This window comes from Rosa chinensis, chromosome 7 (assembly GCF_002994745.2).
Source record: "Rosa chinensis cultivar Old Blush chromosome 7, RchiOBHm-V2, whole genome shotgun sequence".
Classification (NCBI taxonomy): Eukaryota; Viridiplantae; Streptophyta; class Magnoliopsida; order Rosales; family Rosaceae; genus Rosa; species Rosa chinensis.
This window is the reverse complement of record NC_037094.1, coordinates 36,370,747-36,393,668: the sequence shown is the minus strand read 5'-3', so window position 1 is coordinate 36,393,668 and position 22,922 is coordinate 36,370,747. Positions and strand designations below refer to the sequence as shown.

General features: G+C 37.3%; 1 protein-coding gene across 1 annotated transcript; it reads right to left on the bottom strand.

Annotated features, from left to right (window-relative positions):
- Positions 1-9,563: 9,563 nt before the first annotated feature.
- LOC112179907 (uncharacterized protein YacP) lies at positions 9,564-17,853 on the bottom strand. The gene is made up of 10 exons (XM_024318397.2): positions 17,611-17,853; positions 17,411-17,485; positions 17,184-17,308; positions 16,906-17,066; positions 15,876-15,945; positions 14,925-14,979; positions 12,914-12,997; positions 11,624-11,662; positions 10,862-10,908; positions 9,564-9,986 (listed from the first exon to the last, which is right to left on the bottom strand). The coding sequence occupies exons 1-10, from the start codon at positions 17,728-17,730 to the stop codon at positions 9,881-9,883; spliced, it is 882 nt and encodes a 293-aa protein (XP_024174165.1). The 5' UTR covers positions 17,731-17,853; the 3' UTR covers positions 9,564-9,880.
- Between the last annotated feature and the right edge of the window lie 5,069 nt (positions 17,854-22,922).

Here is a 22,922-nt window from a genome sequence, read left to right as displayed (position 1 = left end):
AGAAAAATCAAAGAACAGCAAAAGACGCTGGATTCTATACTGAAGGACAATAAATTGCCTACAGTAAAAAAGAAGACTAATGGATTCAAACCATTAGAAAAACCAGACACAAATCGTGTTCCAAACATGATTTTTCTGGAACCATCTACTAGTCAGACTAGTATCCGGTATGAAAACCCGGAAAAAAGAGAAATGAAGATGTTAAGCATCTTCGGAAAAAAGAAAGGAGTCCAACTCTTAAATTCTGAAGAATTCGAATACAATGAAATCGAGCATGAGGTAAAAAACTCCTCTATTCCAAAGCTAGATTTCAAATAGATCTACAGAAGGGGAACATTTGACCTGATGGATAGCCATCATTTCAAGATACTTGAATTTACAACCCCCTCAACAATAGGAGAGACAGATCTCTTGATGATCACCCCAGCTGAAGTTGCCAGAGCACAAGCGAAGAAGTACCAATTTATGCACATTGGAGCAGTCCAAGTAGGCATAAAGCTTTTGGCAAGAGAAGGCATCAACTGTTCAGTCTTATGTGTTTTGCAAGACAACAGACTGACAGACTTCCAAGCTAGTCTGTTGGGAACCTTAGAAGCATCTCTATGTGACGAAGTGGCATATTTCAATTGCTTCCCCAACTTCACCACCAGCTTGAAGGATGCAGCCCACTGTCTCCGACTGAGAGTCAAGACAGATGGAATATCCATGAAAGAAGAAATGCAAGAGTTAGCAATAGTATACCAAGTATACTACAAGCTGATGAGCACCACAGTAGAGCCAAAGACACGGATCTCCAACATCCCTGGTCTCACTATTGGATTCCTCACCAGCCAGAAGAATCATTCACAGCAGATCCACAAGGTTGCTTGGAATGAAGTAACTTTTCCTCTTGAATGAAAACTATCCGGTCCAAAAAAGCCACCGGAAAGAGCAACAGCGAAGATCTACGAGAGTAGAAGAACAGGAGAAATCAGCCTCAACTTCGACGGTCACCGAAAAAGTGATGTCTGTCCTGAGAATATCAGGATAAACAGCAGTCTCCTGAGAAGAAGCTACAGCACCAGAGAAGCCGGTGTCAGTGGTTCAAAACCCACCATTGAAGGGCCTATATCAGAAGAAGACCTGGAAGCTGATCTAAACAGACCAGTCCATATGCTCAGAGCTAAGAGGTTCTATGATCTTTATGAAGAAGCTGAGAAGTGTGAAAGTCCTGAACGATTAGAAAAACTAATCGAAGAAATGAAAGAATTCAAATTCAGAAAGACAAGAAAAGTCTTTCCTTATCAAGATATTGAAATGGAAGATGGAGAGAGCTCCAGAACTTTCATAAAAAAAGAAACAAGGGAAACAAAACTCCCATTTCAGAAAGCCCCCACGGGTAAAAAAGGGGAAAGAAATTCCCAAAGATTCGTCCCCGAGGACAATCTGCCAAGAGTTCCAATCACGAACTACGACATCTGGTTGAATCTAGACAAGAGTCTAGACAAAAGAAAAACCATTGACCAATGGGTAGACAGCCTGATGATGGCTTCTGCACTTACCCTTGGCAAATTCGAAGCACCAGATTTATAGGTGTACTATGAGACTACTCTCACTGGAGTGGCAAAAAAGTACTACCTATCTTTCAAAGAAACTGCTAGAGGAAGAGACTGGCTTGAAGAAATAAAAAATTCAAAGTCTCCGTATGATTTTGCAGTACCCCTGTACGATCAATTCTGTGGAGATCTTTCAAATCTGAGTGAAAAAGCCAAAGAAACGGCAAAATCGAATATCTATGCTCTCAAAATTTGTGACATGAGATATTTCGAAGAATACCTGAATGAATTTCAGGAATATTACTGTACAATCGGAGAACTAGAGAATACTGATCTAGTTAATCTATTGCACAGAAAGCTCCCTGAACCATGGAGAACAGCTGTGAGAGAAAGCATAGCTGAGAAGCCAATTGAAAGATTTTCAGTTGGAGGAATTGCCGACGGAATCGGTCAACTACTGAAGGAGCAATGCAAAGCCAATCTTAGAGCTAAGATGGCCAAGAAGCAACTCAAAGGAGTTGAAAATTTCTGTTATGGAATACTGGATATGCCCACAATCTGGGGATGCCATGAATCCAAATTCCACAAAAAGAAGAAAAAAGAAAAATATTACTCTAAAAAATTCAAAAAGAGTAATCGGAAGAAGGATTGGAAATTCAAGAAAAGTTCCAATTACAAGAAGCAGCAGGATGAAGATCCTAAGAAAAAGTTCTTCAAGAAAAAGAAGAATACTCATCAGCATAAACAACCTAGCAAGAAAGCTTGCAGATGTTGGTTGTGTAAAGCTGAAGGACACTATGCCAATGAATGTCTGGAAAAGGGTAAAAGATCTACTAAAGCTCTCTTTGAAGAATATGAGCAAATAGTAGAAGTAGCAAACATGAAAGGCTACGAAATAGCCTATTCTGATGATGAAGAAGATGACAGGTCAGTTTACTCTGCCTGGTCTGAAGAAGAAGATTCATCAGAAGAGTCTGAGATTTATTCTGAAGTAGAGTACTTCGAATCCAGACAAATGAATGTTTTAAAAATAAAAAACTAGGAAGAAAGCAAGACAGAATCCTTCATGTCTTCTTATCAGGTGAATCCTGGTTCATTCGTTTGTGACTACTGCTTTTGTCACGAAAAGAATGGTCTCCCTATGTTTTGTGAAGAGTCTAAGAAGACGTATCACAAAGAATGCTTCATAGCTGAAGCAAGAAGAAAAACCAAGAATGGTCTTGTCAGCCAGTTAGTTGAGCAAGAATATGAAGAATATTTCGCTGAGCAAAAGGCGAAAGAAGTTGAAACTCTGTTCCAGGAAACCATGGAACCATCTTCCTCGAAAAAGGAAGAAATCATCGATGAAGAAAAAATCGATGCAAATATTGAACTGGTTGAAATACCAGAAAATGTTGAACTGGTGAAACCACCGGAAACTGTTCATCTCTTAGAACGACAAGAGGCTACTGACACATGGGATCTACTTGGCCAACCATCCGGCAAGTTTGATTATAAAGTCAGATATGATCCTCCGTCCTGGTACAATAATCCAGACAGCAAAGAGATAATTCCTACAGATTGGGATGATGATAAATCACCCACTCAGGAAAATGTTCCAGAAGAATGTAAACCATTCATTCTCAAGGAACAAGCTCAAGAAAATGAGCTTCAGCAATCGAAAGTCGTCTCTACAAGTAGATACAGCAACTACATAGAGATCGGACTAAAGTTCCCTGATCACAGAAAATATCATCTACATGCCTTTGTAGATAATGGATCGGGATTTACCGTTGCAAAGAGATTTGCAATCCCAGATGAACTCTGGAAAGAAGACAAGAAAAAGTCTGCTACTGGTGTTACATTTGATGGAAGCCATCTCACCATGAAAAAGGTAGCAAAGAATGTTCATATCTCCATCGGTGGAGGAACATTTATCATCCAGAATGTTTGGCAATCTGAAGGCCAAGGATCTGATTTCCTGTTGGGAAATGATTTTATTCTACAACAAAGATTCATTCAGGATGAGGAAGCGATAGGCTTCAGGAAAGGAGAACGGGTGTTCTGGGCAGACCGACTCACACACGCACTCAGTGTGGTAGGTCCCGGTTTTACTACTTAGTATCAGAGATCGCAACAGAATAGTGGTGATCCTACCCCCTACAAACCAAAATGTGAGCCCATACTCCAAATCAAGCAACAAGAAGAGTTACTTGTTGAAGAATCTGAATCTTCAGAGGAAGAAGAAGAAGAAACTAGTAAAGATGAAGAAGCTAGTTTCATCCATGAGCATAACCTCAAGCACTTCCAGAACAAGCTTGAGTCTCAGCAAATTCCCACTCTTGAAAAAATCATGAAACTACTAGAGCAGAATGTGGATACAAATCCTCAGAAGTTCTGGGAAAAAGACCCAGTGGTCTGTGAATTAAGATTGCATGATATGAATGCCATCTGTCATGTCAAAGCCATTCCTCAATACAAAGAGGAAGATAAAAAAGAATTCAGAAGTGATATTGAAGATCTCCTGAAGAAGAGATTAATTCAACCTTCCACTAGCCCTCAGCATGCTCCAGCATTCTACGTGAGAAATCATGCAGAAAATCTACGAGGAAAAGCTAGAATGGTAATTGACTACAGAGATGTCAATAAGAAGACTGTCAAAGACGGCTATCAGATCGCTCAAGTTAGAGTTCTGATCAACCAGCTCAGAGGAGCTAAAGTCTTTTCGAAATTCGATGCAAAGTCGGGTTTCTGGCAGGTCAAGATGCATCCTGAGAGTATTCCTCTCACTGCATTTGGAACACCACAAGGCCATTACGAATGGTTAGTAATGCCTTTTGGTCTCAAGCAAGCTCCCTCAATCTTCCAAAGAAAGATGGACAACATCTTCAAGCATGTGTCGGAGTTCTGCGTCGTCTACATAGATGACATCCTGGTCTTCTCCAAAAACAGAGAAGAACACATGAAGCACCTCCATGAGGTAGTAAAGCTGATAGTTCAGCATGGAATTATCCTAGGCGAGAAGAAAATCTTCTTTATCCTTGATGAAGTTGATTTCCTAGGAATAAACATCAAGAATGGAGTCATAAAGCTCCAACCACATATTCTTGAAAAGATCTGGAAGTTCCGAGACAGAATTCCTGATGCTAAGAGTCTAGAGAGATTCCTTGGTGTCATAAATTATGGGAGAGATTTCATCCCTAAAATCTCAGGGTTAACAGCAATGTTATCTCCGAAGACAAGTTCCAAAAGAAAATGGAACTTCACAGAAGATGATGAAAAGATCGTGAAGCAGATAAAAATCCTCTGCAAAAACCTCCCTCCTCTTCAATAACCAGAAGAGAATGATGAAATTATCCTCCAGACCGATGCGAGTGATAATTACTGGTCCGGTGTTGTTCTGGCGAAAGCGCCCGGAACGAACATTGAAAAGATTTGCAAATTTTGTAGTGGCAAGTTCAGCCCTGCAGAACTGAATTATCCCACAGGGGAAAAAGAAATTTTGGCTGTCAAGAAAACGATTTTAAATTCTCCAGCTTATCTTGGAAAACCCTTTACTGTCCGCACTGACTGTGCTAGAGTAAAGAATTTTAAAAATTTTAAACTTGACAAAGCTGCTGATAGAGGAAGATTAGCAAACTGGCAATTGTTTCTTAACCAATATGATTATTCTGTTGAATTAATTGCAGGAAACAAGAACTATCTTCCAGACGCATTGACCAGAGAGATGGCAATGTTCAGCCAAAGAGAAGACGACGAAGGTCGTAATCCCAGAAGCAGAAGAGCTGGGAAAGAACAGGAACCTGAAGAGGATCCAAAAGAAACCAAAGAAAAAATCCTAAAAAGGTTTCTGCTAAGCTCAAAAGGCTTGGCCTCAACTGATCAATCCCAAGGTAAAGGATTGGCTAGCCCGTCTCAAACGGCAGACGGTAAAGGCTCATCAAGACCGTTGACGGCTGCTGCTTTGCCAAAAAGCAGACCAACTCCTAGCGGAGTTATAAATGTTTTTAATTATGAATTAAGAACTTTTGATACTCCTGTATTCAGAACTGGCAGGAGACTAGCTTATCACCAGAAGGCAATCCTAGACAATCTCCTATTCGCCTTCCAAGAAAGAAACAGTGGTCTAATGTTCCCGGCACTCTTTGCTTTAGCCGAAAAACTTTATGAAAATGCCAGACCACAGACTGAAGAAATCCAGATGCAGCAGAGTGATATAAGAAAAGAAAAAATTTCCTTCCTTGAAAGTCCAGAAAGTGCTAGAGTTCCTATCATGGCACTTAATGAATCAGAGTGGCATGAATTCCACAATCTGATAGGAAGACACAATTCAGAAGACCTAGTTCCTCCAACCCTCTTCATTGTCGCAGGACCATATGTTGGAAGATACCTGGTAAATGTTCAGAGTGAACATCTCCAAGAACACAAGCTATGGCTTGTTGAAAATGGTTTTGTCCATAATCTGTGGACTAAAACTAATGATGATCTAAAAGGTTTGCCACCCATTATTGTCAACACAGTCAAAAACATCAGGAAGAATGACTGTACACTTTGTCTGAAGTTCAGATCTACTCCTCCAGAATGGAGTCAGAAGGCAAACGGTGAAGTTGAATATATTCCTCCATATCATTATGTCAGAATCATTCAAAGGAAATATCTTCAACCAGCCTGTGTAGCATGCAATGGTCAACCAAATTCAAGCATTCCTTGGATAAAGGCTATGGCTCTGGAATACATGAAGAAGATCATCTCTGAAGACATCAGCAATACCTTCCTGGTAGCAGGAGAAAAAATAATTATCACTGCATATGATTATCCTGACGTAGTCAGCAGTGACCTATTCCTATCTCTCACCAGAAAAGAGATAGATTCGACTATGGCATGCATACGCTGGGTGGAAAAGCTTGAAATTGACAACCACTATAAAATGTATGTCGATACAGATGTCGAAGATAAAGCTACTACTGTTAGAATGGCCCAGGCAGACAACAGCTCCTTTGTCTTTGGCTACCATTCAGAAACAGACGAGAACATGTAGCATCACGGGTGAAGCTACAGGTGAAATTTCCAAATAAGTAACTGTAGTACTTTTGACCTTTTAAAAGTTAAAGGCTACTTTTTACTTTCAAAAAGAAGAAACAGTGGAAACACTTCACCTACCAAAAGAAACATTTCACCTAAAGCTTTTGTTTTTCTCCATCCGACCTCCACCAGCAGGAGCACTTAGAAAAGAAAAAGTTCACGGAGCTGTCCTGTATATTTTTATGTTTTGAATTATAATTTGAGTTCCGCTCTCTTTATAAGAAGCTTGAAGTTTCATTTGTAAGGCATCAGAAAATTGAGTAGAAGAGTCTTCTCTCAAGAAGTAAGAAAGCCATAGTAGCAGTGTGCTTTTCCTACCTGTTCAGTGTGCAATAGTGTGCTTTCATTACAAGTAAGTGTCCATTCTCATTCTCATGGATAGCTAAACAGCCTTTTGCTATTTATCTGAGGATGAGGCTTTGAATTTTATAGCATGTATGTCTATTGAATAAATAAAGGACACCCACCCGTTTTGTCAAAAAAAAAAAAGAAAAAAAAAGAAGCAATAGTAAATATCTTTTAATCTGTGTTGCATATTCTATTCCATCTATCGCAATCTGTTTCTTAATCTTGCATTCCATCTAGAACCATCACTATTTAGTTCTTATAATTATTCTGCAGTTTGAAAAGTCTTTGCCTTTCAAAAGAAAAACCAGTTTTAAAAACTAAAATTAAGACAAGCAGCAGTGATTCCGCCTGTTAAAGTATCCGTTAGGCAGGGAGCCGTTAGGAGAAAAACTTAGGCATGTTGAAGGCTAGTCTTGTTTTCGTTTTTGTTTTTTTTATGAAGTTTTTCAAAAGAAGACAAATACTCTAAAAGCTAAGGATAGCATAGGAACTACCCATTTTAGTCTTTTCACAAAAAATAGTAAGATACAGAAATACGTGTGCATTTGGAAAAAATACCTTAGATATCAGGGTAAACGGGAAATAGCCCTTAAACTTTTTGAAGTACAAAGAATGTGAGGATCTACCAGGAAGGAGATACTTTTAATGTTGTGAACAAGAAGATGCTAGATCAGCTATTTACTCGTAGTTATCCTCGGAAGGAAAAATTGAAATGTATAGATATCATACCATAAGCCACATGCTCTCTGCTTCTGCAAGCACCCCCAGCCCGAAGTCCCGCTTTGCCCATCAAGTCATGGCATCCACAGAAGCAGCAGCAGCATTAGCCTCATCGCCGAAGCCAAATGACACCAGCGAGACCCCGATTACTGTCATCAGCTGCAAGGACTGGTCACCCCTAGATGATGGCATTGACTTTATCTTGCCTCCAACTGAAATACCTTCATCGAAGGAAGACGTGGATGCATCCAGCACTGCTGTGCTGAGTCTTGTCTATGGTCCTACTACGAGAAGGAGATTGCCACTGTTTGTTGAAATTTGCCCAGAGTAGTGATTCTAAGAGAGGAGCTGGATAAAATGTTTCTCCAGTTCCAGGTTTAAATAAACAACCCATGAGAACACTAGTTGGCTGCTCCATAGTTTACGAATCTTCATAGTAGACATTATGTTCTTGGTGGCTGCAACAAAGATTAAAGAGAACATAATGAACAGATTATGGATATGTGTGGCCACAATTAAAAGTAACTGAAGAAGGTAGACTAAATGAATAAGAAAGGACCTTGATGTAAGTTCTGATGTTGATCTCCCTCCACTGCATTATTGGTAAGTGTTTCTCCCACATCTACACTATTCAGTTGCTTCAAGCACAGAGAGAGATAGGGTAGAAAAGCTCCATGAGATATTGCAAAGATTCCATCAATTATGAAGTTTCTTATGCATTTCATACGAGGCACAATAGTGGAAAAACGTGTAATCGATCTATTCTTGCTGTGGTACCTAGATCAGCATAAGGGTGAGCCATGGTGCATCAAAACTATAATAAAAGAACCAACGCTGTAGCCTGTCAGGTGGTTGAATCTAAGAGAAAGGGAGACATGCTTCTATTCAACTACCTTCACTACGAAGTTTCAATGTAATCTCTTATTAAGATTAATCATGGCAAATTATTAAAAAAAAAAAAATAATAATAATAATAATAACAACAACAAACTACGAGACGTTTTAAAGTCTAAATGCGCTCATTCGAGCATTTCATCAAACATCTTCCATGCACCATCAACAAGTTAAAAAAAATTCATGAAGGAAAAAAAAAAAAAAAGTCTAACTTGAGCTCAATAGAAATAAACAAGCTGTGCTGAATTACAATACATGAGATATATAAGTTCTAAGAGCAGCTTAAGCTCCAGCTTGACATGTATTATAAGACGTTTTTAGTTTATTTTGTTCTTCAATGTTTAAAAAAAATCACTCGCTCACTCACCAATATAGTTCCTATTAGTATTTTTATAATTTTATTTGCAATTTTGTTATTTCTTAACATTTGTATGGGTTAAGCAGAACAGTATGAGGCAAAAACCAAAACGAGTCTAGTTAAGCTTGAAGTTGTTAAACAATTGAGCCAAGCTTGAGTTCACGAAAAATTATTTGATCCCGGAGTCCGAGCTATAGTCATTTAAACACTCTGAATGTTCAGTAGCATCTCATCGTGATCGAAACACTACAATTCTCCATTGCAATAAGCTAGTTGTAAATAACTTGATCAAACCGAGGATGAAAACTATCTTACCAGAAGCAAGAGTTGCAGCAGAAACCATATTTTCTTTACCTCATTTACATACTTTGGGTTTCTCAATATGGGAGCAAAACTTCTAAGATGATCTCAAGTCTCAACCCTTGATATTTATGCTCAATATTTTTTTTTTAATAACTAAAAAGTGTATTTGATGTAATCTAACCATCTATTCATGTTGGTGCATCTATTCATGTTGGTGCAAATGTACGTCAGTGCTTTGGATTCTCCCCCACAAAATAGAGGGGCGCGCAGTAGGAGGCAAAATGCCAATTCTTTTTTTTATTTTTTGGCAATTACAAAAAATATTCCAACTTAAAACCCTTACAAATAGAAGAGATGAACAATTACCTCTCATTTTATTAATAGAAGAGAAAACACAGAATGGGGACAAGTGCACAATAACCCATCGTGAATGTCAATGTCTTGTATTACATTGCTGATTGCAGTAACTGAAAACCAGCAGGGACATATACGGAACCCATCCGTGTGTAGAACCCTAAAACACATCCTCATTTGACATAAAAACTCTAACTTGTACAACTTGCTGCTTAAGGACACTGGTACATCAATATCCTATACGATATGTACAGAATAAGCGGCATATAACTCAGTCTGAGATCATTGTAGCCTGAAATTCAATCTACTACTTTGGTTCAGTTTCAGATAACTTCGTTCTAAGATCCTTGAGAGCGTCTACAACTTCTGAGTCAAGATTGTGCTTTAATAACCTCCCTTGAAAAGAAGTAGACCTGAAAAAAGAAATCATTAACAGTCTAGCCTTATTAGTAAATGATTCAACTTGTCTCTTGATACATGTTTCAGCAGTGTGTAAATGCTAGTATATGCGTTCGCTTGAGCTTTAACACCTAAGGTTTATACATTTAATAATTAAATGGTTGTGTCAAAATAATATTCACTCATAACCAACCAACAATCTCTGGTATGATGATGCTCAAAACAGAAATGTGAAGTGCTTTATTCATCTTATTGTCGACACTTGTTCCATAAACAAATTTTTTCTGCTGGAACTCGAGAACAAGGCACCATGTTCACATTCACCAGTCACTTGAATACTAAAAAGTTTCACCAGTCACTTGCGAGGAATGCAAAATTATCAACCCAGCAATTGTGCATTATGGGATGGATACACATAGGCTAAAGATTATTTCCAGAATACAAAACAATCAAGCAGCACAGTCCTTTCCCAGAACAAGAACATGAAAAGAAGTGTCAAATCCTATAACTTGTGTTGTTTATAAGCTAATTCTGAGAATATTATAAATGCTACATCCTGTGAAGCACAAAAATTGGTAAATTGAAATAACTTTATCTAGTTCGGATAATGCTAGGTGAACCATCTTTTGGCGTACCACCTAGAGCCCACCTTATGTGGCAGCTGACGTGTCAATAGTAGTGCACCAAAAGATCACCACCTAGCATTACTCAATTATCCTGAAGCACATATGACGCAATTCCACAGTAAAAAAAGTTCATAGTTTTGACGTCTAGATGCACAACAGATATGGTAGAGCATGAAGATAGCACTGTTTTTTCTCTTCTTTTGTGTTTTTTCCCTTTTCAAAAGCATAAAATAATACACAAAGATTCATCTGAAGTAGAATACCTGTGTTCTTCAAGCATTCTCTCAACCTCCTTCTGTGATGCTTTAATCTATACTCAAATCACAAGCAAAAGGAATTTACATGACACATAAAAACAGAATTACATGAAATGATACTATGCACTCTCACCCTGTTTAAATACAGGTTCATTATGATATAAAATTTTCAAAGTTAGTACTTATACAAGAACTACCTTGTTGTACAGAATGAAATCATCCAGATCAAACATCTTGTAGGTAACCATTTATATGCAACAATTGAGTTATTAATCACCAGCCATTTGATTATTATCAGGATCATTATTATATTCATCAGACGCATTTGTCTTTGTATATTTATTTGATGACAATTAGATGACTAAACATTATTAGATTTTGTTGGTTTATTCCAGAGGCCCTTGCAGGGAAACCTAAAAGGTAGACAACTTAGTGCGGAGGACATTGCAAGGCTGGCCTAACAACTCAGTCCTTGCTTAAAATGAGGACCTTATTACTTGGATTCTCCTTAAAAGTCAATAGTTGTTTACTATTTATTTAGTTTTATATTATTGTAACTTTAACTGACAAGCCAAAGCAAACTGAAAGTAAGTCCTGTATTCTGTAATCATATTAATTGCATTAGAACAGTCAAACATAAAACGTTCAGTAAGGATAGAAACATACCAAGACAAATTGACAGCAGAAATAATTATTCAACTATTGCATACTAGTGTTCAAATACTCAACACATTGAATGAAGTACATTATACATTTAGCATGCCTCACCTCAGAAATCAATGCCTTGCTGCTCCAAATGAAGGCTCCCTGAAATATAGCGATATATATCGATATCAGGAGGCTGATATAGTCATGATTCAGCACATGTTGAAGTGAAAACAGTATTGTAAACTTATATACAAGGTACCAACATCTGGTTTGCAAGATGGCCAATGCTACTAGGTCTCATTTCTAAAAAACTACTCCAATGAAAGTTCTGACTTCTGACTCCAAAACTCTTTTTAATCTTTTATCTTTCCTCTATACTCTTCCTGTTCAATCATATGTCTTTAAATGTTCTAATCACTCAATGAATCTCATTCTAAACATTAAAAAGTTAAGTAACAAGCTGAATAAGAATAGAATAGAATAAAATAAAATAAAAATAAAAGAGAGAAAATGGAGGGAGAACACTGATAAGACATATCTTTCACAAAAAGGATTTTTTTAAATCTTTTTATCATAGTAAAGGAAAAAGAAATATGTAGAATGGGTTGATAAGGGGTCCACAACCTGAAATCAAAGAACAAGATCAAAGATGTCTCTAGAAATTGTAGGAAATAGGAACACTTAAAAACAAAGACAACCTCATCTTTATTTATTTTTCCATTTTTGGTTTTGAAAGGGAGTGCATCAAATATTTGGGTGTACAAGACAGTGATTCCCCCTTTTTGAACGTGTTGAGTCCGGCATCGGTCGTTATTGGTCAACCTTGACCATATAAGCAAACAAACAGAGCCTTTTCAGTTTGAGGTATGAAAGAGCACCAACGTGTTGAGGTGTATCCCTCAAATGTGATCTATGGTATCCAGTCCAAGCTGGTATATCCATATAAGTTCGAGGGAGTGCGAGACAAGTTAGGTTCTGACAAGGTTTTCAGGCTTTGGTTAGCCCTGACAAAAAAAGTCATGGACTGGAGAGGGAAGATTGTGTTATTCCAGTTTACAAGCGTTAAATCCATATCCGTCACATTGGCTAGAGATGGGCAAATATGGGCTTTGAGGCATTGAGATTATTTTACTAAAAAAAGAAAAAAAAAAAAAGGAGAGGAATGAGGTTTCAATCAACTGAATACAAATAGCAGAAAACATAAACCCAACCAGCATCTCAATTCTGGTAGCAAATAGTATGCTGCAGAAGCACTAAAGTCATGGAAGCCAAAAACTTGTGTAGTAACAGGAAAATAAAAAAGATATATTAGACTGCTTATTCTGCAGTAAAATTGGAACTCGCTTAATAAAGATAACAGTCCAGATACTTGAGACGATCAATAAAAATTATAATGAGGAGAACACATACTGCTCCATGTGCTGCGTGCTGCTGAACATGATCAGAAGTCACAACCCAAACTTTAGGACATCCATCCTCCCTTAAAGCTGCAACCTGTTATATACACAAAAATCACGAGTCAAAGATCAACACTTGAAATAGTCTTAGCAAATAAATGCCATAGGCAACAAGCAAATCAGCTTCTACAGCAGTATAACTGAAAATGGTAAAGCGAGGTTAACAACATCTAGCAGACGAGCAGTGAGCAGATGCAGTTGTGCATAGAAACTGAGAATCAGGATATCAAGTTCTTTCACAGTTTCATACTACATAAATGCAACTCTTTGTGTAAAAAGTGAAATTTAAGAGTTATCTTCTAATAACAAAAGAGAAATGAGAGCCCTTCCCACCACCCAAGTAATTCACAACCTTTTCACCCTAGGGTCTGTTTGATGAGGAGGTTCCTCCGGACTGAAACCATACATGGAAACAGCCTTTTTAAGAATGTAAAAGAAGGGCCTTCTCCCTACACCAATACCCTTATATTTCTTTGGAAAGTCCTCCAATAAATAATATGGAGACTTATTAGCCTATAATCTAGACAACTACAACTAAACATAGTTTAGTGTATTACTAATTTGCGTATCCTGTCAGCTATGATTGTCTCTTCATCATTATAAAAGTAAGGTTCTTGTGATTTTCAGAGAGAGAGAATGAGTATAAAGAAAATACCCAAGTGTGAGTGGACCGCCCTTCATCAATCACATACCCTTTTATAGAGAAAAAATTCTAGCATTGAATGTTCGGTGCCAATTATATGCTATTCAAGCAACTGTTTTGATTTGAGATTCTCATCTAACACCCACGTTTAGATATTATATCAGTTAGACCTATGTACAACCTTTCCATGCATAACTGACAAGTGTAGCAGCTGTGCAAAACTATAAAGTACCCAAAAAGAATTACATCTGGTGAGTCATGGTGCTTGTCTCACATTAAACTCTCATAGAGATTGAACTTCATCTATGATATTTTATTATTTGTCTTTAGCACAACCTTAATGAATAAAGTGAACTCTACAGCATAGAGGACCTACAACCCTCATCTACCTACAATGAGATCAACAACATACAACAGAATTCCAAAACATTAACAGAAAGTATTGAAAGACAGCAGCATGCCAATCTGAAGAGTCAGCAGTCCATAAACTCTCGCTAAACTCTGATGACACCTTAAGTTCCTTTCTAGCCAAAGAACCCAATGAAATAACCACCATCTCACAAAGTCATAAAATGTTTATATATGTTATGACTTTGATGTTTCTTCTGTCTAGGTACTTATCATGGTCTATAGTTTTTACTTTGGATAAATTAACAATTGTTTATATGGATTGGCCTTTAAAAGAAGCAGTTTGGTTTCAAGACAGGAAGACTTTGATTATGGAACTAAATTACGTTTTCAACTTAATTTATTCATATTAACGTGCTGCAACCAGACCTCAAATTGATGTGCATAATATACTGAAACCCTAATTCCATACTGAAATCCTACCTCCACCAAATTCTAGCATCTTTTAGAACAGCAAAGTTAATGTTCTTGGGTACCAACAGTACCACACAAACTAGCACCCTGACCCGGTTTCCTCCTCTCCCTTTCCTACTAACCTTTTCCCTTTTCTTTCACCATGAATCAAGATTTGCTTAAATCTATACACTTTGAGTACTGACTAACTACTTGCAACAGAAGACCTAGTCAAACTATGTATACTACAGTACTGACTTAAAGAGCCAATATTAGATTTGGTATCAGGACATAGGACATCCATCCATCCAAAATCACATTTTACTTCTCACTCAATAAAATATGAGAGGCCTAACATACGATAATCAAAGAGCAACCATGGCAGTTTGTGCTACCAACAAAGCAAGAACTGAAAACTAAAATCAGATAACAAACAGACATTATTATTATTATTATTATTTTTCATTTTTTATCGACTGCACAATTCTAGAGTTGGTTTCAACACCAAGTCATTCCTCACCTCTTTTTCAATCCACGCATCAGCACAAGTTTCACCTGAGAAAACGACATCAACGCTGCAACACTGAATTCTTAGCATTGTAATGCCTTGGATGAAGTTATTTACAATGAATGGGACTTAATCATGTATAATAACACCTGAGCGAAACATTGCTGATCAAGTTAAAAGATGAAGTTCAAAGAAGATGGCTTGCCATTCAATGCGTCCTCTTCAAACATGTTCACTATATGTCACTTACCACCAAATAAATAAAATACATATTTTGGGAAAGTCAACAGAAATCCATTTGAACAATCAACTAAAGTTATTTACCAAAGCGTCACCAAGTGTTGAAAATTATTAGGCAAGGGCCAGAAAATGAAAATTATTTTAGGACCACAAAAGTTGATAACTATACTTTACTTTTCCTCTCATCAATATAATCTTATCCTGTTTGTGTAAGAAATTGAAAATGATCTTCTGATAAGTTTTGAATAGAAAAAATAAAGAAAACTTTTAAATTAAAGAGTTTCAATCAAAACAGTTTCAAATGGTGAACAGATCTGCATTGGAACTGATCTGCAAACACAAGTCAAAACTCTAATAATAATTATTTTGTGAGTGCTTTAAATCATTTTCAAGCAAAACTGAGATGTTTGTGAAGTTTTGACCAATATGTCACTAGATTTTCTGTGTTGTTCTGGCATAACTATTCTTGTTTAAATATCCATCATCAAGCATTCAATGTATTTGATATTTAGAAGTGAAGAGTAAAGCCCCTTCACGGCAGGATTAACAAGAAAATCTAAAGTGACACAAGTACATTGAACTTAGAAACCATGAAGATGTTGGAAGCAACAAGTGAAATACACTCACAAACATGTACATGCAAAATGAGAGTCGGAGAAGTCAATATATTCATTAACTAGCAAATCACATCACATAATTGTAGTTTGAATTCAAAAATGGTACCCGGCAAAATCTTCCTTGTGCGTGGGTAGTCCAGACATCATGGCATCAAATACAGCTACCACCTTCACCTCTGTAGATGTTTCAAAAATGAATAAGGGAGGTAGTGACATTTGAATTTATTGTAGGCAAAAGAAAATCAAGAAAACCATTACAATAAAAGTTATTCAATATGACACATATAATTGAGTCATTCAGTAAGTTATAGCAGAAGTTGTTTTCTAAATAGAATGTTACAGAAAAACTTCCTAAAGCTTCTGATGTAAATAAAAATTTGTTAAAATATATATATATATATATATATATATATATATATATATATATATTGGAAAACCGTTAGAAGAAAACTTACAAAAATTAAGATCTATTAATTATGCAAAATAGATTACAAAAACAGTAATGCTTTTTTCTTTGTTTACATAAGAGAAACAACTATTAGGATTTAACCCTAGACAGCTTTCTCCAGTGTTCACTGATTTATTTTTGAAGGATTTCAATCAGGAGTAATTGCAATTGCCTAATACAAAATATAAAATAAAATGTAGAAAATGTATAGGGTGCCTAAATGAGCTTAAAATGGACTACAGAACTAAATGACGTAAAGGCAGTAAAGCATAAGATATCAAGCATTCAGCTAGGTACAATTTCAAGATACTGAAGTTTGGTTTTCTCTGTTATTTTCATGCTGCCACTTCAATCAGGAGTAGTTGCAATAACTAAATACAAAACTGTTAATGCAAAAAAAAACTTCAAAGCATAGTGCTAAACCAACCCCCCGGCCCCCCCACCCCAATACAGCACATGTTCAATCGTCTAGTTCCAGAAGCTTGTTCAAAACAGATTACATACGAAGCCAGTTACACATGCACATAAAACATACTTCCAATACAAAAACAGCTGACGACACAACTTATAACCTATCACCCTTTGTTTCTTGAAGCCATCATTTCGCAGTACTGGGTCCAAATTGGCTCAAGTTTCATATAATCAGGTTTAACCACAAGTACTCATTTTCTATCAAAAACATGCATACCTCTAAGCATGCTAAAAGTTACAAGCTCATCAATCAGCTTCTGGCGCGCGATATCAAGTCTCCCATTCACAAAATGTTTCTTCAGCTTGGCCCAATACCCACATACATTGTACCCATCAACAAGCAAAACAGGCACCGCATTCTCAAAACCCTGGTTTGTACTGCAAATCCAATAAAATGACCATTAGGAATCCAAGAACAATAGCTTTCGAAGAAGCTTAGAACACACAAAGAACAGATGAAATGATAGAAGAAAGGAACCTGGCAGAGAGCATTACTAGTAGAGAGTTGTGGTGGGATCACGATAGAGTTCTGGATCTTCGGGAACATCTCCCTTGATCACCTTCTTTCTCCGGTAACTAGTAGAATGCTTAGGTGCGCTAGTCTTTCTCTTTTGGAACTCCTACAAGTTGGGTGGTGTTTAGTGTTTACCACATGATCAGATATAGACATAAACAAATGGAGAGTTTTTTTTTTGTTTTCAATAATTGCAGTGTAACCATACCTTCCATAACTTCAAAAGCTGCAAGTTCTGCCTAACGTTTGATGTAATCCTCGGAGGTGGACTTGGCTCAGAGCCCTGTTCATAGAAACTGTGTTAAATGCAACTTCTTCCGGGCATAACTCAAAATTCGAAACATACCCAGTACAAGTACTTCACATCTAGATTGAAGTTTAAAACAGAGGAGAAGTAATGGAGCTAACCGAAGGTGGCTGCTGAGACTTGTTCTTGCTCTTGGCCATTATAACAAACTTGTGACAAGAGCAAGAAGAGAAGCCACGTGGCAGAAGAAAGAGTAGGGACGACGAGGTCGCCGATTTCATGACTCGTTTCAGTTTCTCATGATTTCGGACACTGCCCCCCTCCGATTCGCTGGCTCCTTCGTACCCAACGACACAAGCCCCTTTCTGCCACCGGTTTTTATCCAGTTCCTACCCGCCATCTCTACGGTATCCACTATCCCACCTGGCACCATATTTCTATGTTTTTTTTTTAACAAGTTTATTAAAAAAAAAAAATAGTTCCAACCATAATAAAACTCTCAGGACTCAATCGTCTTGTGCAGTAAAAAGTTGGTCGAACCTGTACCCTCATGTCTAATGTTCGAGTCACAACTCTCACCAGCTTGTGCTAATAAGTTTGAGAGGACTTCAACTTTGTGCACTCGTGGGGGAGAGTAGTCTACCTTTGTTGGGATACTCGTGAACCTTAGGCCTGAATATTAAGTGGGTAAGTGTGTTATTAACTCGCTGATGTAATCGAGGTCACTTGCTACCTCACTCTGATTAAAAAAAAAAAATCTTGAGATTCAAAAATGTTATTTTCTTTTAAAAGTAATATTTAGTATAAAAAAATCAGATATTTAAGGCATTAAGATCCCTAAGTGTTCCATTCCCTCCTTAAATTTAGGAGCTCATAGTGATTTTCCTATGTTTTTTACATAAAAACTTCTAGAGCTTCCCTAGACTGTTCTATCTGGGTTACCACCATTAAAAGTTAGTGGGTTGCTCCAATCACCGACGTCTTCCATCCTCTTCACGGCTTTTCAAGGCTCCATCTTTCTTATTCTTCTCGTTTTTTTCTTACTCTTTTCTCACATTCTCTCCCAAAATGTGTCCCCAATCTATCTTCTTAAAAGCCTCTTAATCAAGCTTTTCATGCTTCATCAAAATTCTTCATCTCCGTCATCAAATAATTGACGCCCTTAGGTAGTTTCCTGAGGTGGAATCTCGTTGCTGCACTCCGAAGCATTTTGATGGTTTTAGTAATATAGAGGTGTATAGAGTAGCGTCTCCGATGCAATCACTAGCATATTCGTCTAGTTCCTTGTTGGTCTCCTATGGCTACACCGTCGCTTGTTTCGTGCTGACAATTTCCCTTGTTGATCAGTGTTGGGTGCTTGAGTTTTTGGATCGATTTGCTTGGATTGGATGGTTTGAGGCCTTTCAAAGTAGATATTTCAGTACTGGTTACTAGAGCATTGGTTATGTTCACACCCAAAATGGTCTCGCAGAAGCTACCATTAAAAGACTTCAAATGGTTGCTAGAGCATTGGTTATGTGCACTAATCTCCTTATTTTTGCTTGGGGCTATGCAATATTGCATGTAGCTGTACTTATTCATCTGAGGCCCACTGCCACTCAACCATTTTCTGTGTCCTAGGTACCTACTGGGTTTGAGCCTAATATCTCACACTTACGCATATTTGGGTCTGCATTTTATGTGCCAATTGCTCCGTCACAGCATACCAAAATAGGTCCTCAATAACGATTGGACATTTATGTTGGATTTGATTCTCCAACCATTATCCGTTATTTAGAACCCTTGACATGTGATCTCTTTACCGCTATATTTGCGGACTGTTACTTTGATGAGACAGTCTTCCCATCGTTAGGGGGAGATAAGAACAAAAATGTTCAACAGGAATGATATGAATTGTTGTGGTCTGTCCCCACTTTGTCTCATCTTGATCCCCGAATCGTACAATCCAACATTGAAGTGCGGAGAATTCTCAATCTTCATAACGTAGCAGATTCGATGCCTGATGCATTTACTGATATCACTAAAGTGACGAGATCACACATACGTGCTGCAAAAGTGATGGCGTTGTGGCTCAGTCTGGTGCTATTGCAAATAAACACAGGAGGTCCATACGTTCGATGGATTCTTGCCCAAGAAAGAAAGCAAGTTTGGTACAAAATGATGTATTAATCATTGATATAAATAATCCATCTAATGATAATATTTTGGATTATGGTTATGTCCAAGAGACATCATTGGGGGGATGCTCAAATGTTAGAACCAATTCTAGAGAATAGAGAGATCTCTATGAATTATACTAGTGTACATGAGACGTTGAAAAGAGATTCTATTATCCTTGATGATGCCTTTGCATATTCCGATGCAAAAGGAATTATAGAACATGATGATACCGAACCTTAGTCTATTGAAGAATGTCAATGAAGAGCAGACTGGCCTAAGTGGAAAGATGCTATCCAGACTGAATTGGATTCACTAACAAAGAGACAGGTATTTGGGCCTATAATAGTAACACCCCCAAATGTATAGCCTGTTGACCATAAATGGGTCTTTGTTAGAAAGCGTAATGAGAAAAATGAGGTTGTTAGATATAAAGTCAGCCTTGTGGTGCAAGGGTTCTCACAATGCCCTGGAATCGACTACAAGGAGACATATTCTCCTGTAATGGACATCATAATGTTCCTCTACCTTGTCAATTTGGTAGTTTCCCAAAAACTTGATATGCAGCTTATGGATTTGATTATTGCATATATATATATATATATATATATATATATTAGATCTTATTCAGAGAGGAGCTCCGCTTTGAAATTAACGTGTGAAGTGCGAGTTTTGGATCACTTTTCAGTAGCATATCCATATCTCGACCTTTCAGTTTTTAGGTACTAGTGTATAGATCATCTCTGCAAATTTTCAGCAAAAATGATGATCGTTAAGCTATTGATAACTGCCTTAAAGCTAGTTCGGTTCAGGTTGATAGATTCAGTCCGTTCATTGGTTTAAGCGAGTTAGATACCTTAACGATTATCAATTTGGCTGAAAAATTGCAAAGCCGATCTATACATTAGTACCTAAAAACAAAACGGTCGAGATGTGGATATGTGACCTAAAAGTGATCCTAAACTCGAACTTCACACGTTAATTTCAAAGCGGAGCTCCACTCTGGATAAAATATGTATATATATATATATATATAGGTTACAGATGGACTTCAGTTACCCAAATCAAGTGGCTCTAAACCACGGAGTACGTGTTCAATAAGATTAAAACGCTCACTATATGGATTGAAACAATCCCGACGGATGTGGTATAATCATCTAAGTGACTGCTTGATTGGGAAGGGATATGTCAACAATGAAATATGCCAATGCGTGTTCATTAAAAGAATAAGTTCTGGATTTACAATTATAGTAGTTTGTGTTAATGACATGAACCTAATTAGAACTCTAGATCAGTTAAAGGAAATTGCTAAGTATTTGAAATCCAAATTTGAGATGAAAGATCTTGGAAAAATATGGTTTTACCTCAGATTAGAACTTGAGCACCATAGTAATGGGATTTTCATCCATCAATCAGCATATACATAGAAATTACCAAGGTACTTTAATAAAGATAAAGTGAAACCTGTGAGTACTCTCATGATTGGTCGTAGTCTTAAGCCTCAAAAAGATCCATTTCATCCAAAAGATGTGGACGAAGATGTTTTGGAGGTTGAGTGCCATATCTAAGTGCAAAAGACTGGACATCTCATTTGCAGTGAACTTATTAGCTAGACATAGCTCTTCACCAACACACTGCCATTGGATTGGTGTAAAGATAATCTTTCGATATCTAAAAGGTATAATTGATATGAGCTTGTTTTATCCCTATAGAGAGAAAAAGAATGACATAAGAATGAGATCGGACCATTAGGCAAAACGCCACTATCCACCGAGATGCAGTGACCAGCAAAACCGCTGGCGCCGGCTCTGCTGCAGTCCCTGATGGCCAGCGTCACTTTCCTCCCCTCCATCAAAACTATGGTGATGTTTTGATAAGTTTTGCTAATGCAGGGTATCTCTCTGACCCTCATAAAGGTCGCTCCCGAACGGTTATGTCTATACCATAGGAAGCACTGCGATATCTTAGAGCTCTACAAAATAGACCTTTGTTGCTACTTCCTCGAATCATGTAGAGATTATTGCTCTACATGAAACTATGCATGAATGCATATGGCTAAGGTCTATAATTAGACATATTCGAGGAACTTGTGGTTTGAAGTCTACCACAGATGAACCTATATGCATTTATAAGAATAATGCAACTTGTAGTGAACAAATGAAGTTAGATTTCATCAAGGGTGACAACACCAAGCACATATCGCCTGAGTTCTTTTAGAATCAACAACAACAAAAACTTCTAAAGAGTGAAGTGAATCAAATCCAATCAGATGATAATGTAGCATACTTATTTACTAAGTTGTTACCTGAATCCATCTTCGAGAAGCATGTGAAGAACGTTAGATTGAGAAAGTTATCCGAACTCCCATGATTGTAGCAATCAGGGGGAGAAGTAGACATCAAGGGAAGGCATGATGTCTACATGTTCAATCTTGAAGAGTGAAGGACGTGTTGTACTCTTTTTCTCCTCCTCGAGGTTGTTTTTGTCCCACATGGTTTTTATTACTCGAGCAAAATTTTTAACGAGGCAACGTTTGAAGTGTGATCACCAAGTTTGAACGGTACAAGGGGGAGTGTTGAAGGTTGTTGACTTTGGTGTGCCTTGTCAAACTAGGATTAGTTCTATTGTTGTAATAGGAGAGAATTCCTACTTCAAGTTGGAATAGGAATCCTTGTACTCCAAGAAATTGTACTTTGTAATCCCTATATATAGGGCTCTTATTATCAATGACTAGACACAACAATTCTCTCATCAATCTCTCTTACATCCTACTTTCTTAAACAAAAGGAAAGTTTTAAGAGCAGGTTTACGTCAAAACAATACAATCAAAACAAAGAGCTATGAGTGTTTCTACTACTAAACAATCAATTAGTAGCTATCTACTTCTACTTCACTCAATTCAATGCAATTTGATGACTATGGTCACGACTAAGCCTAGGGTGTTGAGGTCAAAATCGTATATGGTACTATCAGTTGACATGTTATGCAAAGGGTGTTATTACGATAACTTGATACTTCATAAGATGGTAAAGAAGGGTGTTATTAAATACCCAAGTTGCTGAATTCATTAAGGAAGAAGAGTATTTGAACATAACAAGGTACATAATGAATGATGTTATAAGTTAGTTTACCTAGAATTAGTTTTTATAAAGAGAGCTAAGTTCTTTTATTGTTTTTTGTAAAACATGCATCAATAAGAATCGTCTACATGCTTCAAACAATAAGGCGATTGTCTACATGCTTCAAACAATAGATCCTAATTTAGACATTCAAAATGTGCACTCAAATAACATGCAAATAGAATCATCAATGAGAA